The following is a 20073-nucleotide window of genomic DNA, read 5'->3' on the forward strand; positions in this document are numbered from 1 at the left end:
CCAATTCCACCTCCCCAGTGAAATAATCGATCATTCTTGTTAAAGCGCAAGGCCTCCCACCCTGCGCTAGAACCGGTCGCGCGTTTAAATTTGCAGATCGGTTCGAAGGGAAGAAAGGGAATTGGAAAGTTGAAGAGAGATTGGCTCTAGTAAACTGTCCAACGGAATTCGCAGTGAAATCCTTCCGCGTGCTTCTCGCTGCGCCCCCATGCAAGATATTCCCAACGTCGATCTCCCTCCGTCAGCCCACTCGACCTTCGTTCTCTCTACATTGTTGACGTTATTAGTAACGTCGACGACGACGCGCTCACGGAATTCCATTGGCGCCTTTCCAAGTCGACGTCGAGGAACTATCCCGGGGAAATCCGGCAGACGTGGAAGGCCGAGGGAGCGTTGTATCGCGTTATTCACGAGCCGACGAAAATCTCATTTCGCTCGGTGATCCGTCATCGTCGGATATCCAGAGCTCAGTCTCGTTCCGCGTCCCTCGAACCAGCGTTGATACGTTTTTGGCTGGCCCCCGTCGACCGACCCGGCCAGCCACGGGCCTTTAATTATCGCCCTGCCTCTGTATACGCCGCGTTCGAACGATTTTTATGGACACTTGCGATGAAACACGCGTGGGTATTAATATTCCCACGATCGCCCTTCCATCAATTATTCCGGACACGAACGATCGATAACGTCGGCAAGCACTACGGCTTTCTGTCTCCTACCTCTTAGAGATTCAATACTGATCGAGTATGAAAAATATCTTATACCGAAATAGTGCGGAAGATAATTTGTCCGAAGAATTTTCACCGCGTTGCTATTATTGTGTTTGCTTCAATCTGCGATCAGGTCGTTCTATTCACGGTGTTGCTACTGTAATTTGTCGAGAAGGTTGCACGAGCACTGCATGAGTAATAGGTTACTAGAGAAACCATCAGGGAAATGCAAAAATTTGGCACTCGCAATGGAAGAACAGCTTCTGTCGCCAATTGACTGTTTTAGTTTGCTAGCAAGCTGCGTTTGAAACAGTGCACCTAGCGAAACAGTTGCTTCTTCCCTTTTTAGCCAAAGGCTTCTATCGCGAAAGGGAAGCGGAACGCGGATTGGAACGTAGTTTCTATCAGCGTCTCGCCCCGAAATATCCTCGGTCTTGAAAAAAAGTGGAGTTACTCAGCGATGACGTTCGACGTGCGCGCGTCCCACGGGCGCTTTCTGTTGAAATGTGACAAAAACAGAGGGAATCTGTGACGCGACGTGGCATGGTCAACGATCTGGACCAGCATCTGGCAAAGAGATCGCCCGTTTTATTTCTATCCGCGCGAATTCGTCCCGTATGACGAATCCTTTCTTTACGACCGTAAACGCTTCCTCTTTTATATTCTTGGACTCGAGCGTTTACCGTTCCCCGAAACGGCTGTTCCGAAATCTCGGTGTACTTCGCGGAGTTTAGATTCCTTCAAACTTTCCCTTAGGCACTACATGCCACAGAGTTTGTAACGCCTACTTAAAAATACCCTTAGGAAATAATTTGCAACAGAGTTAGCGGAACACCCCAGCGAAAACTGAATGAAATTTAAAAGTCAGGAAATCAAAGGACTATTGGAATTTATGTTTCCTTCTTCTCCCACGATGCACTGAACTATCCGGCCAGCAACGACGACAAACGCAGCGAAGTCAAGCTTAATTAGAACAAACGTAACGCGCAGGCTACTGGCACGATTTTTTTTCCTCGCCAATAAAGCTTGTTAGTCCAGCGTGTCCGGCGTAAATCGCGATTAACGTGAAAATATTAAACGCGTAAGTCTATTGTCCACGGTTGCACAGGAGAGATCGCGATTTCCAGCTGTCCTCGCAGCGGCGTTCTGCGAGCTCGTCGAACGTGGCTCTGAAAACGCAGTGAAACGAGCGGCGAATGAAACAATGGGGGAAAAAGAGGACATCCCGGGAGCGAAATAGTCGGGAGTTTCGACGATTTAACAGGGATCTTTCTACGACGTTCTACTCGCCCCGAAAAAAAGCTATTTCCCAAAATGAGTACATTTTGCGACATACGGAAGCTGCGCATTAAAGAAGATTAGCGCACTGGATAATGGGGAGGAGAATCCCTCGTGAATTCTTGATTCCATTGAAAACTTTATATTCGTTCAATGATAATTACAATCGGGAGTGTTCATTAGAATAGAATCGGATGAGATATAGATTCATGAACATGTCCCTGCAGTTCCTCGTTGGAACCTCTTCTCTTCCCTCAGCTTTCTTTAATATCAACCCCAAACCATTCTGGCTAACTCTTGATACAGATCGAAGGTACACACGTGTCACGGTTAGGGCAAGCTTCAGCTTTCCAAGGTTCGACCTGCGGCTCTCTGCTCCTCGAAGAATCGCGCCTCTATAACTGTAACCCCCACTCAGGGCAAGGAGGAGCAATAAAATTGGACAAAGAATACCTTCGAAGGGAGTTAAATATTCAGGCTCCCGTACAATCGAGCTCCCACGAAGTAAGAATCGGCGCGGCGGCCCCGCGATGCCCGATCGTTTTCACCGGTCCGCTCTGACGGTCTCGAAATTTTTTTTTTCTGTTGCAGAGCCGAAGAAGGAAAAGACTGAACAGAGTGCGAATGGCGCGGTATCGCCGAGCGTTGAGCCGCAAGCGAATCATGGCACGGCCACGGCCGGCAGCGTGCCGGTCTCTGCTGCACCCCCGATTTCAGGGGACCAGCAGAAGCCGTGCAGGCCGAACACCCTGGAAGCCAGGGTGGTAGCCAGGAGACTGATCTTGTTCGACAGTGAGTACCGTTTGATCTGTAGACGGCAGACACTAGCGCTAGACTTACGGGCAGAGGAATCTAACACTTAGCTTTCGCACCGCCTCGAGTTTTTCAGCTCTCTTTCAGCGTTCCTCTCTGGCTGACTTATCCGTAGGATATTCGGCGTAGCTCGAAGGGAATCTAGAGCACGGCTCTCGTGCCGCTTCGAACTCTCCGCTTCTTCGGTGCTGTAGGACAAGGAGACTGGTCTAGGATAATGGAACCGTAGATGGTATTTGCTTGGGGATGTTGGTTCAGGGTGAAGGTATCCGGGTTATTTAGTCGCGCTGCTTTCGTTTCTCCGCGATCGAAGGTGGTCACACCGTGATCACGTGTCCGTGAGCGACTGAGCTGTGATTGTCGGAGGAGTCCCTTTCTTTCTGGAAGCAGAGCTCGCGCAATGCTTTTACTAACCATCTAATGTGATTTCACTCAACATTTGCGTTTCTTTTTGCGAAGAAGCGTAACTTCTAATTGCCAGGTCGGTCGCATCGATTTCTCTGCGGACGCTCGGCGTCCCTTGCGCCAGATTACAAGCGTTCGGGTGTAATCCGTTCGATGAAACGCTCCATATCGGACGCGAGAAGGTAGTAAAAATAATACGACCGGCTTATACAGATTATCGGCTTTTCAGATTACGTTCGTCGCTCTACGATTGAAATAATAGGTTGCGAGGGAGGTGAGGGAGAAAAAAAAGTTGCGCGGCCTGGGCAGGGAATAACGTGACGTTATATCGAACGAGACAGTATCGTATCGATATTACACCCCGCCAGTTAAATCGCGATTTTACTATTACCAGGGAACTCTCGGCCAATTTAATATCGCGTAGCTTGCTCCTTTTTCATCAGAGCGAGCTATTAAATTCCTATAATGGAACCTTGTATCGACGCGCAATATCAGAAAATTGTTGCGTTATTCTTTCCGCGAAACGGAGCGCAGAATTGTTGAGAGGGATCGATCGTTCCACGGGTTTGTGTCGCATTTTAAACAGCGGTCTATTCAGATCTCTCGGCTCATCGTGATATTTTCTTCCAAATGCGCGCAGGAGAGTATTCAGCGAAAGTAGCACCGCGAAAGAGTAAGCAGCGACGTAACGCAAGATCTTCGAACAGAAGTGGCGCAACTTCCGAAGCTTTTATTCGCTCCGAGTTTTATTCGTAACAATCCGCGGGATAATGCAGAAGGAGAAGTTACGGCAATGTATAATAAGTGCGACTGAAACGCAAAGGAAGAGCGGAATGTGAAAGGGAAACAGGGCGCGAGTGAAAGGGGTCCGCGTATGGTCGGACGCATCCGCAACTCCACTGCCGGGAACCTCTATCTGTTTCAAATTGTTAGTGCCTTTTTAATACAACATAAGACTCTGTGGAAAGAACGCAATTATTGCATGAGAATGTTATTTTAGTGATACTAAAGACACGTTGAGTTAAATATTCTATATAAGATGGGAGGTGTAAAACAATTCCTTTTAACCATTAGACGAGGAATCTCGCGTCGCCGCGTTATCTAAATGTTTCCCCACAGTTTGCGCTAAGATCTGCGGGAAACCCTTCGCGAGATCGTGTCTCTCGATAGCAGTTGTGTATACGTAGGAAGATTTTGTTGGAAAGTAAATTCGCGAGGGTGGGCGGGGTAAGGGCAAGTCGGAGATAAAGGCGAACTTTGAAGTTCGAAAGGTAAACGGGAGTTTTAAAGGCGATTCGCGGAGAGACCGACGGCACACGAAAGTTTATCGTTCGCTTGCTAGGTTCCGGGCAAATTTCCCGCGGAATCGATGCAAACTTTAAGCTCCGGCTAAAGACGAAGGCGTTCTGCTCTTTTTCCGTCCATCTCGCGCGGTAGCCGTTTTCTTTGACACCAAGGAGCTGAACCGCAACGGTGAATCGGTGATTCGAAGCTTCGTGCCTCGTGCCAACATAGTCGAGGGGTGTTTTCGAAATCTTCTTCCTCAGAAAACGCAGCATTAACACCTCCGTTTAACAGACTTTGCCGCAGACTATGCTCGCGCTTTAAGTTTCCTCTTGATCGAAGGAATTCGATTAACTTTAACTTCCCCCGCCTGTTTAATTATACACACCTATCGGCGGGACTGAGCGCCGTATATTGTCGATACTCGCTGGCTATATGGGGCAAAGCACGGAGAGTGTCGCTCGATCGATCAAAAAGCCTTAATAACCCCGTGGCAATGAAGATGCGCAGGCAAGTTTGTGCCTGGCGACGCCTCGTCAACGCTAACTGAAGCATTAAAACGTCTTCTGGCAAATAGCAGGCTTGTCGCGGGCACTTAGCCGGAAGTCTGTCAAAGATCTGCGACGCCCAGAAGGCAGCGTGCCACCTCTCTCCCGCGGAAATAAAGTCGGTAATGGGTTCTCACCTCCGCTCTTCTCCTTTGCCTCGAGACACATGGAATTTCGAGGCTACACCCTCTAATCACCTCGCTGACTTCCCACGGACCTTTTTAGCCCCCTTTTTTATCCCCCCAACCCGATGATCCTTTCTCGTCCCGAGAAACGTCGTTTGTTCTTTCCCCAAGAATCTCGTTCGATCACGACGCTCTGAAAGACACGACGGGGTCGCATCCCCCGACGAAATTGCATCGTTTGGGGGGCGCGATCCGAGGCCTGGAAAAACGGGAGGATTCGGGGAAAAGGAGGGTTTAGTGACGCGTGTTTCTGAGCATTTGTTTTTTCGTTATGTTAAAAGGGTTTTCCAAGCTCGTGAAGCATGGAGGGATATTTGCTGCGTCTTTGGAAGATAATTGGATGTGGAGCTTGTGATTCTTAAATAGAATTCCTGATGAGTTTGTGTATGTCTGTGTAGTTCGTGTTAATGCAAATGACTTTTGTTGGATGCGTTTTTTTTTTAAATAATGGAAGCAGCGGGAGTTATAGGGCGAGAGCTTCTGGCTGACCATAGACGGACCTATTTCCCTTGCTCCCTTTACGTTCTGCTACTTCCTCGCACTTTGCACCTGCGGATCTGCACCTCCGGTAATCTGTACATTATTTTATGCTGCTGCTAATAGTTGTTACTCAGTTTAACAAGAAGATTTATCGTTAACTCTGTTAGTAAGGATTTGAAAAGGATCTTCGTGTGACAGAGCTTTAAAATACAGCTGAAACGATTGAAAACCGAACGATCTATAAATGAAAAGACGGAGACATTACAATACCATTGAAACATCGCCCCTATTTCAATTGCAAATTAGCCTCGAGGATCCATCGTCCTGGTACAAGAAACATCTTATCCCGATTGCAAGCTAAGGGAAACGTCTCCTTAAACTTTTACGTTAGGCAATCCCCGATCGCCAGTGGATTGTAAATTCTGGAAAAATTTACTGTTCGCGTCTCCGAGGGCGGTGTAAATTCTTATTTATAGATCCCTCTGCGGATCGAGCGTTTCAATTACGTGCTAAACAGCAGATGGGAAGTTAGCGTCGCTGATAAGTGGTCCGACGATCGATTTTAACGGCCCCGACGAGTTGGGAATTGGTTCACGGCTCGCGGTGACTCCGTTGCCGAGAATCTGCGGAATTTCAGCGATCTCCCGAAACTATCCCCCAAGTTCTGCCCTGCCAGAATTTCGGAGCGCGGTTAGGTGTCATCGGTTGTTCCCGCAGAGTTGCTTAAAATGCCGGGGAAAGGATGTTACGAGAAATTCGCCGCGTGCTTTGATCTCTTGACACAGTCGCCGCGTCGAAGCTGCGAAATCTGCGCTTGTTTTGCACTTTAAATGATGCCGGTGACGCGGGTCGGGAGGCGTCAAGAAATTTCTACCGCAAATAGAACGAACACCTTCGAACGAAACGTTGACGAAATTTCCCTGCGTGCAACGTCGGAAGGTAGCAGAGCTCTCCTGGCGAGCGGCGAGTGTAACGCGCAGACTACCTCGGACAAACAAACGCGGCAGCAAACGATGCGCGAATGCAAGAAACGAGCAGAAAAGCTCGCAGGTGCGGAACTGAACGGTCCTTTAATTAAGATTCTTTTTAGCCGACGCGAACTCGGAATCTCGCGTGAAAATGAAAGGAAATTTAAATTAAAATTCCACGCTCGGGACCAGGTTCCACGGACCGGACCTTTTCGCGGGACGAACGCAAGTGTAATTCCGGGGTGAAAGATAGGCTATCTTTTTCATCTTCTCGCGTCAGTTATTTGACAAACGAAAATACCGCGCGGCAACTGTTCGTCGCGGATATGAATATCTAGCGGCGATGAACGTCGCTCGCTGCCTCGTAACGGATAACCGTGACTACAGCTCGCGAGGCATCGGGGCGCGAAAGAGCTTCAATTTTAAAATCGCGACCTCGCGTGGAATCCCCGCGTCGCTGCGAATATTACGGGAATTACGCAGTGTCTCGTGCACCGACGGAGCGCAGCATTCATTTATCACATTTCGCCCGGTGGATCGCGCGTTGCGTGACAAATGAACCGTGACACGACCAATACATCAGCGCGCGCTAAAAAGGAACCAGGCGGGGAGCAGCGGTGCACGTCGCGGGGGAGGATTCCGCGCGCCGAGGGGTAAGCTTCCAGAGCGGAATTCTCGTAATTCGTCGCGGGAGCGAGGCGATGCCACGTGTTTGCCAAACTTTCCGCCGGCTATACGTCCGCGATGAATCATATTCCCCGAAAGGATTGGCACGCGACTCTTTTCCAACCAGAGCCACCGTGTCTATGAATAAAACGGTCCAACGTTCGCGACATTCCCAGCGAGTGTATTGCATTCCTATAACCTCGTATAAATACTCGACATTTCCAATGAAAACGTTTCTCTCGCGCGCCACGGTTAGTGGAAGTGTTTTGGCGTGCCACGTAAGTCTCAAGGGTTTGAGTAATGTGGGTTTGCGAATCGTTGGTGCAGTATCAATTATTGATGTTAAATATTACGCGTTATTTGTCATTTATGTAGCGGGCGAAATTTTGCAGAGAAGAATCGTGAAATGAATTGCAGTTGTTCATTTTGAGAAGCGTGTGCTTTTTGTCCTGAAATCGTGAAGATTATTAGAATCGACCATTGTGAAAGGATGTTGAATGTGTATAGGGGTTATACCTAGTCAGGCGGCCGAAAAGAGGCGAATGTTTGTGATTTTTTTTTTGAAAAAGCGGAAGCATATATTCTTACAAAACTTTTTGCACTTAAAAGAGAAACATTTAAAGAACATTTGGTAATTTTTTCGTTCAAAAATATTTACGTTTATAATAAAATAATAAACCACATCCACCGAGAAGCCTTTTTAAAAATTTGTTTTTGCGGTGAGCACTGCCATTCGGAACCAGATTATCTAAAATCAAAATACAAATAAGATTTCGTTAATATATTAACGCATCCTCAGATTGACGGAGGGAATTTTCCGAAATATTAATTTAAAACAAAATGGCGGCTATTTAAAGTTGAATCCTGATTTTTTCACATGATACAGATATTATTCCGTTCAATCGATGTGCCTTGGGAATTTTTGTTCTCTGTCGAAACGAACTAACCAGCGCATCTTTTCGTGTGCTTTCAGTGGAGAAGGGGGTCCTAGACCAAAGCAACGAGAACCAGCAGGTGATCGAGAGGTGTTACCCTCTCCCGCCTCAGAACACTCTGATGCTGTCGGAGCTCCCGGAACCGCCGATTCCGTTAAGCGAGATCGGTCCGATTCCGCCCCCGCCGATGTTCAGCTCTTCGAGTCCCACCCTGTTGTTGACCAAGCAGAGGCAACTACGGAACCCTCTAACGGCAGACTACGAGGACGAAGGTACGAACGGCTCGCTCGAGTTCAGAAGATTTCTAAGATCCATGACTCTTCGATAGAATTTCATCGGAACGTTTACGCGGGAACAGAATAGAGAAATTAAATGAGAATCGTGGAGTCTTAGATAATCGAACTAGCAGGATATCTTGTAAGAATTTCAGAACGCTTCGAATCTCTTTGAACACGAATTCCGTTGAAGCGATCGTTGTATTTCCTTTCACCCGCATTTGTCGCAACATCCCGCATCAGTGTACATTCTGCCTGCTTTCAGAAGACCCGGAGGACATCGACGTGGAGGAGGAGGACATGTACATGCACAGGATGACCCAGCCAGACCCGACCATCGACACGTCCAGGGTCGAGGAGATCCCCGCGAAGGAGCCCAAGTTCCACGCGATGCCCCTGAAGAGCGTATTGAAGAAAAGGGGGTCAGGAAGTGGGCCCGGAACGCCGCAGAACACGCCCACGCAGGAGAACAGGCCGCTGACGCTTCGCCAGGAGCTGCACGCTTTCAAGTTAGTACGATTGTAAGCGAATCCCTAAGAGGAACTCTTCAAAATCATTTATTCTGGAAAGACTCGGTAGCCAAGGATCTTAGCGACCGTCAGCTTCTCCAGAAATCAATGAGACGGGGATCTAAATATCGACGAGATTAGGAAGGATTGTGCAGAGATCCGTGTAAGCTCGCGAGTCTTTCTCTACTCGACACTACACAAAATTCGACGCGAAGAATGGGCCTTCTTCGGATGGTTACGAGCGTTCAAAGATTGCCAGCGAAATAAGAAGCTCCTTTGCTCGATTCCACTTGCGTTTAAACGTTTTTTTGGAGGCACTAGACAATGGAATCCGTTTCTTCGCGAGTTTAATTACCTCGGGCTTGAAATGAGAGCGTCTCGAAACCCTGAGGAGTGAGCCCGGCTCGTCTGGAACATCGTTCTTCACCCTCTATAGCCCTGTCATTTCTTTCACGCGCACACATGCATCGTACCCCCCCGCATTGTCTATCTCTTTCTGTCAAGTTCTTTTGATCATTTATCCAGTTGGATCGCGCTCGCCCCGTTCTCTCATTTCGACGGGCGTGTCGTTAGTCGAAACGCGCGGCGTGCTCGAAAGCTCACGGTGAAATATCGAGCGAATCGACTCCACGCACTTTTGTTTCGCAGCTGCTTAACGACTTATCGTTTATCTCGATTCCTCCAACGAGGGAGGATTTAATTGTCTACATCTTGGAAAGCAATTATGGAGTTTATATAATTAGGATAGTAGTGAAAGCGAACTGCATTGGATTCTGGACTAGGGGATATCAATCTATGTGACTAGCAATCAAAGGGAACGGTCAGATCAAAGAGGACGAGATCAGATTTATTGTGAACGCGATGAATTTTCGAAACGATAAATTCTCGATATGATATCGAAGAACCTTGAAAAATTCTTGAGAAGCTCGCCGTGCTCGGTGAAACTTGGGAAACTCGTGAGAAACTCCTGCTGAGATGTTTCCTTGCTGGATAAAGCGGGTAAGTAGTAACGCCCACTATGTGGTCAGACATAGACGAATAGTCGACGTCGCGAACGTATCTGCCGCTACACTTCAAACTGGATGAAAAGTACACCACCGCTATCCCATTTTAATACCGAATTCGCCGTAGAAAATTTCCTCTTTCGAGAATGCAATGCAGGTAGACTCGTTAAATAACTATTTCCCTATTAAAATCTCAAAGCTTTTAATCGAATAAGTACAAATTTCGCGACTGAAGTGTGCAGGGGTCTATTCGGGTCCCGAAAATCGACAAATCCGACCGAATTTCGAGGGAGCTCGAATCGAAGGGGTCGAGAACGATGCTCCGGAGGGGTGGAAGGATGTGGGATTATCGAGAGAATAATCCCACGACACACGCTTCTCTCATCTGCCCCATTAACATGTATCAGTCACTAGTAAAGTGTCATATTTTTCTTATGCTTAACCAGAAGGCCACCGTTGAGGCCTAGGATCAAAATATGGTAATTGATCATTGGTCTAACTAAGCATGCGCGAACCGATATGGTGTATCACATCTATATATATAAATATATATATAAATGTATAAATATTTGTCTTATCCACGGCGGTTGATCGCAGAGAACTAACAATTTTATCGTATCACTCTCTTTTTCTCTCCCCCCTCTCTCTCTCTTTCACTCATTATCTTCTATCTGTTTCTTTTCACCCATTTCTCCACCTGTTACTAACCTTTCAACTGTTCTTCTATTCTTTTTTGTCTCTCTGTGTGTCAGCACCAAGAGCGCCGCGAGCATGGTGTACATACGACCTTAAGCATGAGAAAACCTTAGGGAAACCCATGTATAAACTCTCGCCTACGCTTCATACTATTCCATTATCGCGCGAGAGCCTCGAACCATCGATCGACGAGCACGAGGATCCCGATCTTGACCGTGACGGATCGAGCTCGAGCCGCTCGCGGCCGTGAATGGATTAAGAAACGTCAGAGCCCGCTGACGTTCCTTCGCCGTTTTCACCCTTGCGTTTCTCATCGCCGCGGCTTCGACGCTTGTTAGCTCGTTCGCTTCGTCGGCGTAGAAGCTCGTGGACGAAGCGGTTTGCCAGCAAATTTTCAGGCTTCTGGGGCTTCTTTCGGGTTGAATTACACGGTTGTTTGGTGGAGTGGTGCACAGAGCGTGGGAACTTGATTCAGTAACGATTTAGCCACTTTTGTGCACTCTTCTGTGGTAATTTGGATAGCGTGTTTAAAATTGATTAACGATGCTTCGAACGCTTTTCCTTTATTATTGAAATGCTAGTGTTGGAATATCGTTGAACGTAGTAGAAGTTACCACTGAAGGATTGCTTAAGTTTCATTACCACCTAGGTGTTTGAACAAGTCGCACAAATCCAGTCGTTTAGACATGCTAATTATAGTAATATTTGAAAACCCTTTTCACGCGTTCGATTCAGTTTCTGTTACTGTCTACGCTTTTGCCTTAACTCTTTGCACTCTGAATTCCAGCTGAATCCCTCGATTCGTAATAATACTTCTACCTAAACAATATAGTCAATTTATCAAACATCAAAATGATGCAAGTGCAAGGTGTTAAGACTTCAGACCTCTTAAAATATTCTCCCACTTACAAACCCCTTATTTGATGCCCCCAACCCCCTCGAATGTACAAAATCCTGCATCGCAAAATCCCTCATAGCAGATCAATCGAATTTCCAGCCCCTATCCCCTAGCAATTGTAACAGAAACAAACACCTCGCAGCCACGTCGCTATCCAATTATCCGAACGATATCATCCGTTTCCGAGTTCCATCGAATGTGAAAAAATCGCAGCAGCCGCTCGGCGGATCGCAGACACATCGTAAGCGGCCGGGAAAAAAGGCAATTCCCATCGCGGAGGGAACGGTTATCCGCGTCGACGTCGTTGATAACCCCATTTCAGAGGCGGACGTCTGTGTCGCGCAGAGCCCCAGCAAGTTGCTTCTGTTATCTTCATCGACGCCACCACAATCTGCATTCTCAATCCCATCCCCTTTGTCGCCGGCGTTGTTTCATCCCCTCCATATCCGCATCTCGTACTTGAAACGTCCGTAGAGTAGAACGCTGGGCTCCAAGTAGCGTGGACCAGCGATCGACGGGGCAACGCGAGGGTACCTTTCTCTAACGTCTGGCCATTTTCCTCGGCAATTCTTTCAGCAGTCGACCGGTCAGATTCGGCCTGGCCCTGCCCTGCACCCTGGAGAACAAGGAGAACGCGAGGCCGTACGTTATCAGGGAGGACGTCGACGGCGACCCGGGCGACGGGCAGGTACTTTACAGGGACGACTACGACGACGAGAAAAGTAAGTGGAACCGTGCTGCGGGATAGCTTGAAGGGAGTAAACTCGCTCACAAGGCAAGTTGGGCATCCCGGAAATTTAGAAAATTGTGCAACTTTGCTGTGCAAGTAGAGTAGCTGATGCGTAAGGCAAACCTATTTTTTGTTGGTGCCATTTTCTTCTCCGTGGAATATCTCGAGGACAGTGAGAGATATCGAAAAGAAGTATAAACAAAAGTTGTATCTTTTTTTTCATATCTACAAAATTGCGTAAAAATAATTATCGAAAAATCCATATTTTTCAAGATACCCCCACCAACAATCTTTAATTCCATCATTACTTTTACGCAGTGTTGTAGATATAACAAAAGATGCAAAATTGTTTAAACTTATTTCCAATGTCTCTTACCATTCAAGAGATATTCCACGGAAAAGAAAATGGCACCAACAAAAAATAGGTTTGCCTAACTTCCCTAGTCAGTTCTGCATTAGACCGTGATGGGTGGTAAAAGAGATAATCTTAGATATAAAATTAATTACAGAATGTAGAATAATATTGTTCTTGCGAGGAACTTGGTGTTGACGAAAGTTGAAGTTGATAGGTCGCTGGTCATTGGACTTGCCACCACTTGTGACTCATTTCCGATGACACATGGAAGAATCAGTGTGTGCTGACAGTAGAGAATTAATCTGTTTATTAGTAGATGCAGTGCCAGGTTGTTAGGCTCGCTGATAAGCATGCTATCGGTAATCTTAATGGCACTGTCTGTGCGATAGTCTATCGGGTGTTTGTTCAGTGGAGTGACAGTTAGGTGTACTTGTTCTTGAAAATGAAGCTGGGTGCAAGACAATTTTTATCCCACGTTTTTACCCATCGAAGAAGCTCTCGATTCGGTCTGACAATCACACAGAGAGTAAGAATTCTGCTCTCGAGAGGTTTATCGCTCACTAGCTTTTGTAATGGACACAAGAATAATTTAACTACCGGTTTTATGAATAATATTTATAAACATATTTATTCAACTAAATTAAGAATATTGGAGATTCAACTGTTTTGAACTGGACTCCGTGACTGAGACTGGTGGCTTTTAGAATAGTAATGCTACCGGATAAGGGGATGCGATGGGGTTTTAAAGGTTTCGGAATGTAAGAGACGGGATGACGGGATAGGACAGAAATGCAGGATTTTGGATAGGTGACGCATTAGCTAAGATGACGATGGGTAGCAGGGACGACGCAGTATTTACATTTACGCAGCATTTGGGTAGATAGTCTGATTCATGTTTGCAGAGAAAGTCAGAGGAAAACGATAAGTAAAGGGTCAGTACATTACACTTTACTACTCGGCTTCACCCGAAATTTAGATTCTGATTTTATACAATTTTTTTCTGAAAATAGTCACATTCATCTGGATTAGCTAGCCATAATGAGCCGAGACACCTTTCGCGAACCCAGAGTTTACCATTCGAATGTTTTTAGGCGACAGATAAACACACAAACACTTTATATATTAAGATTCAATGCCTCTTCTCGAACTCGTGAATTATTAACTTCGTTGACACACCTCTTATTTCGATCAACTTTGACATACCTGGGTGGCTCACACCCAGAACAATATTTGAACGACTGCCATTCCCATCTGACGAATCTAATCGTTATGAAAAAAATCACCGGTCAATTTCAAAGTCTGTAGAATGTATTCTGATAGTTTTTTTTATTGAAATTTCGTCACAGTTTTTGTAAAAAAAAATCTAGATTACCATATGTCGAGAAAGCACGAAGAAAATCTTGAGAAAATCATAACTTTTATAAATATTAATATTAGAAGCTGAAAATCTACAGAGTTATTGTTCAGATATAATATTCTGAGAGAAAAAATAGTTTGTAAGTTGGCTTTGGGAAAAAGGTATTTATTTTGCACATAGAAGATACAGAGCGTCAAAATCAACTTATGGGTGGCTCACACCCAGAGTGTCAACGAAGGGTTAAGAGTTACAGAAATGATCGATGCCTTAGATGAAAGTTAATTCGCGAATTGAACAACGGCCAAATTTCATTAGCCTCCGCGGCGGAGTTCCTCTGTGAGTTTTTAATAGCCACTGAATCATATTACTTTCCGTTCGGAATTTTTTCAGTCAGTTTCGGTATGAGATATTCCGCGGTATAATGAATATTCAATCCAACCCATCGCGGTCAGCACTACGACATTATTAACGATAAATTAAGTGGCGATCGTGAATTTCGCGGCAATGTTGTTACAAACCCGACATTTCCAATCACGTAATTGGGGGAACGAACGGGAGATACTTAACAGGAAACGTCAGGAAAAACATTTTTTAATAACATTCCGCGACGCGGGCAGAAACTTTCCGCGAGGGACAGGTAGGAAGTTGGCGAGCTTAACGAGAAATACAATACAGAGTCTCTCCTTCGTCAGTTTTTTCTTCTATTTCCGTTGCCGCGAAACGAATTACAGAAACGATAGAGGACTGCAACGGACGCCGCTCCTAATTGGAATTTTCTTTCCAGCCGTCGTTCTTGCTCGTCTTAACCGGCGTTGCTTGACAATTGATTGCAACGATCGCTCCTTAACGATCCCTCCCTTTGAGCGGTTTTCGGGTAACACTTGACAAGGACAATGTAACGAAGACGTTGAACAGTTCCACGATTCTCTCGCTCGCGATGCGACTCGCTGGGAAAGTGTGCCAAGCACGCTTGAGGCCGACAAACAGAGATATCCCCGCGAAGCACAGCAGTCCCGGTTCGACGAGCAAGAGCGATCGGTCGTAGCCGCGCTGCCGCAACAGAAGCCGCGAAGGCGCGGCTAAAAACACCGTGGTTCGATTGCCAAACACGTTGGGGATCAGTATTCGCGGGCCGTACTAATTATACTCGCGCGCAGGGATACGCTTATTCACGCAGACAGGCGCGCGATCACGCAAACGCCTCCAAGGTTATATTAATCCCCCGAAGATAGCTGGCAAGTGGCTCAGTGTGCTTCTGGCCGTTGTTTTGCGCCGGTTTACCGCGAACCGTTCATCGCCACGATTGAAAAGTTAGTGGCACCGCGCCTACGGAGCTCGCGCGACTTCTCCATGGGAGAAGCCTGCAAGTTTTCGTAGCGGCGAAGTTCGCGACTGAGGAGGGGCTCGGCGGAGGACGGCGCTCAGCATCTTTCTGCTCGACGAGCCGGGGGAAACGACAGTCGATCGCGGGGTTCAGCGAGTCCTGGTGAAGTTGCGGGGGAAAGCAGTCCGGATCTCGCGTCCCGCTCTCGATCGAAGTTTCCCTCGGCGGGGGAAGTTCGACAGCGGATAAACGAGGGTGGAATTAAGAGCGATGACACCATGCTGTCGATCTGGACCGCGTCGACCCTGTCGATCGCCTGCGCCACGATCGAGCCCTTCAAGCGCGAGGCTCCTCTGCGTCGCAGCACCAGCTGCTCCTCGGTCGTCGACGGTAAATCGCGAACCGCTCTTAAAATAGAATAAAACGCTTCGACGAAGGATTACCGCGTGCCTCGATTGCCGATAATGGCCGTCTGTTATTGGTAGCGGCGTAGTCGGCGGTCAAAGTGTACGATGCTGGCGTCTACTAATGGTGGATCGTTTGATTAACGTAGTTAGACGCTGATGGCCGCTAATAAAGAAGCCGTCGATCAAATTCGTTCGCGATCACACGCGTCATGCATATGTGGGAATTACTGGAGCTATTCGGCTGCGCCTCCGACTCTCCTGATTTCGTTTACGAACATCTATTGCCACGTCCAGCCGTGGAAAGAGGGCCGCGTGAAATTGTGGAAGTGAAACCTGTGTGCACTAGGGTGTAGTATCTCTATGCTCTCGCACCCTAGGACGGTTCCGTTCCATAAGAAATAGCCCCTGAAAGAGTCTACTGCGAGCAGGAAAGAGTGTCGATCAGGGCTTAAACTTTAGAATTCATCGATAGTAATGCGCACAGTGAACTGGAGTTTCCCAGTACAGCAATGCTGTCTTTCTGTATTTATGACAGATAAACAATCGTTGCAACTTTGCGCAGTCGTCAATTCGACTGCCCAGAGACTGGGACAAGTATCGTTCCTTCGAGAACTGTTCGAAGTTCGCTGATAAGCGATAGGATACTCGGAACTTGAGAACGGAAAGGAACCTACTGGCCACAGATTTCACTTCGAAATCCGAGCTTGGTGGCTCGAGCGTCTAGTATCCCCCGTTGTTAAAAGACGTAGTAGATCGTAGAGGAGGAACATCCCGCGAATATGCAAGCGGCGTAATTAAGGGTCTAATTGTTCGTGGTAATTGCAGGTCGGTTGGCAGCAAAGATCGCGTGCAAGGAGTCGCTGTCGCTGAAGTTAGCCCTGAGGCCTGACAGGCAGGAGCTCATCAACAGGAACATCCTTCAGCTGCAGACGGACAATGAGAGGCAGGAGACGAAGGAGGCAATTGGTGCCAAGCTCATCAGGTGAAAAGATCCGTCGCCCTTTCTTCCCGCTTTATTTTGCTTTGGAAACGGGAGCAACGCTTCCGTGCTCGAACAAAAGGGATGCAATCTTTGTCGCCACGCAACAGAAACCTCGTCAGTCCTGTCGCCTTTTCTAAATTTTCCACAGAGCCCCCAATTTCCTTCGCACCGCGTACGTACCTCGGTACAGAAACGCGCGAGGCTAGCATTAAATCTGGGACTAGAAGGAGGCCAATAAGTACTTAGTATCAATAAGAAGTGGTTGAGCATTGATTTCTCTAAATTATGAAATCGATGTTCACTTCTCGTTATTAGAATCCTGTGCGGTTCTCCAAAGAGGATGCGTGAGGAAAGAAGCCGAAATTTGCGATACCGATTGCATCCTGGCGAGTGAGGTTCGCGAGTATCGATGCATCTCGCGATCGTGTAGCTGCAGGGAACCGTTAAATTTAGAAGATTCGACGGGGGGTGTTGTTTCCTCAAGACGGGAGCCCCCGTCGAGGCATCTGCGAATTCCCAGACTGGACCGTGGTCAGTGCTCGTGAATCGACGCGTTACGAGTGTGCACACACCTCGAAGAGTCCTTGGCGCCTTCTGTTCTCGATTTAAAGGGTTGCGGGTCTTGAGAGGAGAACTGGAGGGGCTAGGGAGGGAAGCTCCAAGCCCCTTCAATTTCGATCGCGAGAATTGCAGCCCTATCGATCCGGAAGACTTGTTTAGAAGCATATTATCACTTCGCGCGACGTATTTTGAGTTTGTAAACGAACTCATGCTCGACTGTGGATTCACGAGGTCGGTGCAGCGGATGCCTCTAAAGGCGATTACACGGGATCATGGGACGAGCAGTTGACCACGGTGAATCACTTGTTTGTCTCCGAGCGAAATCTAGCCCTCCCTCGACCGTTCGAGCCTCCCGCTGAATCGAGGAAAGCGGATTCGGATCGATGGGCTAGCACTGATTCGCGTGGCATTGTTGTTGCAGGCGGCTGAGCATGCGGCCGACCCAGGAGGAGCTGGAGGAGCGGAACATCTTGAAAAGTAAGCTTCCTTTTGCACGAATAAATCTCCCGGTAGCTCTCTAGTCAAGTCCCTCCCACCCGTGACGTATGATAAAATAAATGGCACGCAAGTGGGAATAGATGATACGGAGATTGCATCTGCTTGCAGAGCAAAGTCCGGCCGAGGAGAAGAAGCAGAAGGAGGAGAAGAAACGATACCTGCTGCGGAAGCTCAGCTTTCGACCGACCGTCGAGGAGCTGAAAGAGAAGAAAGTACGTCGCTGTGGTCAAACGTGTTGATATTAAAGCCTCTTCGCACGCGACACTTCTGTGCCTCGTGATACGTATTTGAGGAGGCGCGATGCTAATCCAGAGCCACTGGAGTGTCACGTGGGGTACGGGTGCTTAGAGATGCAGGAGATTACGTGGGTGTTTCCTTCCGCAGATCATCAGGTTCAACGACTACATCGAAGTCACGCAGGCCCACGACTACGATAGAAGGGCGGACAAGCCCTGGACGCGGCTGACTCCTAAGGACAAGGCAGCCATTAGGAAGGAGTTGAACGAGTTTAAGAGTTCGGAGATGGCCGTTCATGAAGACAGCCGACACCTCACCAGGTACGCTTTTATCTTCTTTGCAGTTGACGGTGGCCTGCACCAGGCCACGTCCGTCGTAGCTTTTACAAGTAGAGGTCAGAGAGTAGTGTAGCAGAGTAGAGTTCGAAATTCGAGTGTCCCAACGACGTCTGATGTGGGAGGCTGAGTGTCCTTCGCAGTGTGGTATCCGAAAACGATCAGAACCTTAGGAATTGGTATGTTTAGCGTCTAAAGCTTTCGATAACTCGAATGAAACGTGGCTGTTAACACGTTGGTCACCAAGCGTGTCCTGTTGGATGCAACCTGTGATTAAATAGTTCGGTAGAGTAACCTGTAGCTGAGCTGACTGCACGATTGATCGAGTTATTTATCGCATACTTCTTCTAATTTGGTTAGTCTTGAAAATTCGATGGAGGCAAAGGACAAGTATTTTATTAGAACAGAATTGTGATTTAATCGTAGGGTTATTTTTTAAACATCAATGTTAATGTCATAGAATATTTCTCATCTAACTTGACAGCATTTCGTTGTATTAATTCTTATGTACTTGGCAGAACTAGAAAGTTATAACGCAAGATCTTAAGATAATTACTGACTTTAAAAGTTTCTTGAAAGATGAATATTCGACGCTTGGTGGTGGACGTGTTAAGAAATCGCGGATAAAGATCTTGCAACATCCTAATAGATGATTTTCGGACCACAGTTATCAACCCTCCGTGGACGGAGCACAATTAACTACAGGTTGCCAGTTTGGGAAAGACGGCTTTGGAGTTGTCGTTTGTGAGAATAGCATCAATACAGAGAGACTATTTTATCTACTTTATAAATATATCTTAAATCTGCTAAGAGGGCTAACTTTTATTGATTTTATCGCATAAATTACATGTTACAGTTTTCTATGAAACGGTATCTTTCAATGCACACACCAATACGAAGACCTGGTTTCCGTCTGCAGGTATCGCAATGATAACCAAACCTCCCGTCTTCCTCCCTTAATTTTTCTTCGTCATTTCGACAAGTTACACGTAGTAATAGTTGTCTACTGTGCTCCTCTGTCACCCAATGGAAATAGATACGATAAGCTCCTCCACGGAAGTCGCCAACTAGTTGGCCCACTTGATCGTTGCACACACAAATACCATAGAGCCTCTATTCCCCCTTTTAAATCTTCTCTAAAACCCGTCACAATTCATTATACATGTCCCCGAGAAACACATCTTCACCAATTTTACAAATTTTACGCACCTGAACGATATATGGAAATGCACCAACCACCCCGACACGTAAATTCTACAGATTAATCACACTTTACAATAATTCTTACACATTCTCCCCTGCACCTCTCTGTTTTCACAAAGCGTACCTCTAGAACAATTCTAAGTGTCATTACAAACAATCCTCCTCGTCTTCTCAAGCATTCTCGAACCCGCGCGCACTCCTCCCAGATGAAACCACTGTAAAAAGAAAAAGAATCGTTTACCAAGAATCATTCAGATACCGTCCAAACCGGGAAACAAGCATCCGTCCCCGAAGGGTTGAATCTTCTCTCCCCCCCCCCTTCGATAAATGTCGCACCCACTCCTCGATGACTACTTTTTTTCCGAACTCTTCTCGTCGCACCGCTGCGCACCGTCGACAAGACGAGTTTAGCCGAGCAAAAGCAAAACATTTG

General features: G+C 47.0%; 1 protein-coding gene across 16 annotated transcripts in view; it reads left to right on the top strand.

Annotated features, from left to right (window-relative positions):
- Nucleotides 1–20073, top strand: part of LOC143372619 (phosphatase and actin regulator 2) — a 222010-nt gene that overhangs the window by 196161 nt on the left and 5776 nt on the right. For 5 of the 16 annotated variants that reach the window (XM_076819008.1, XM_076819009.1, XM_076819011.1 and 2 more), the window contains 9 exons: nucleotides 2577–2777; nucleotides 8308–8541; nucleotides 8810–9065; nucleotides 10504–10536; nucleotides 12228–12373; nucleotides 16650–16806; nucleotides 17789–17844; nucleotides 17974–18077; nucleotides 18250–18422. In XM_076819008.1, the coding sequence (XP_076675123.1) occupies nucleotides 2577–2777; nucleotides 8308–8541; nucleotides 8810–9065; nucleotides 10504–10536; nucleotides 12228–12373; nucleotides 16650–16806; nucleotides 17789–17844; nucleotides 17974–18077; nucleotides 18250–18422 (1360 nt within the window). Of the gene's footprint in view, nucleotides 1–2576; nucleotides 2778–8307; nucleotides 8542–8809; nucleotides 9066–10503; nucleotides 10537–12227; nucleotides 12374–16649; nucleotides 16807–17788; nucleotides 17845–17973; nucleotides 18078–18249; nucleotides 18423–19293; nucleotides 19993–20073 lie in introns of those variants that run through there. The other 11 variants (XM_076819010.1, XM_076819013.1, XM_076818999.1 and 8 more) reach the window with 10 other exon arrangements.

The sequence above is a fragment of the Andrena cerasifolii genome, chromosome 8, assembly GCF_050908995.1.
Source record: "Andrena cerasifolii isolate SP2316 chromosome 8, iyAndCera1_principal, whole genome shotgun sequence".
Lineage (NCBI taxonomy): Eukaryota > Metazoa > Arthropoda > Insecta > Hymenoptera > Andrenidae > Andrena > Andrena cerasifolii.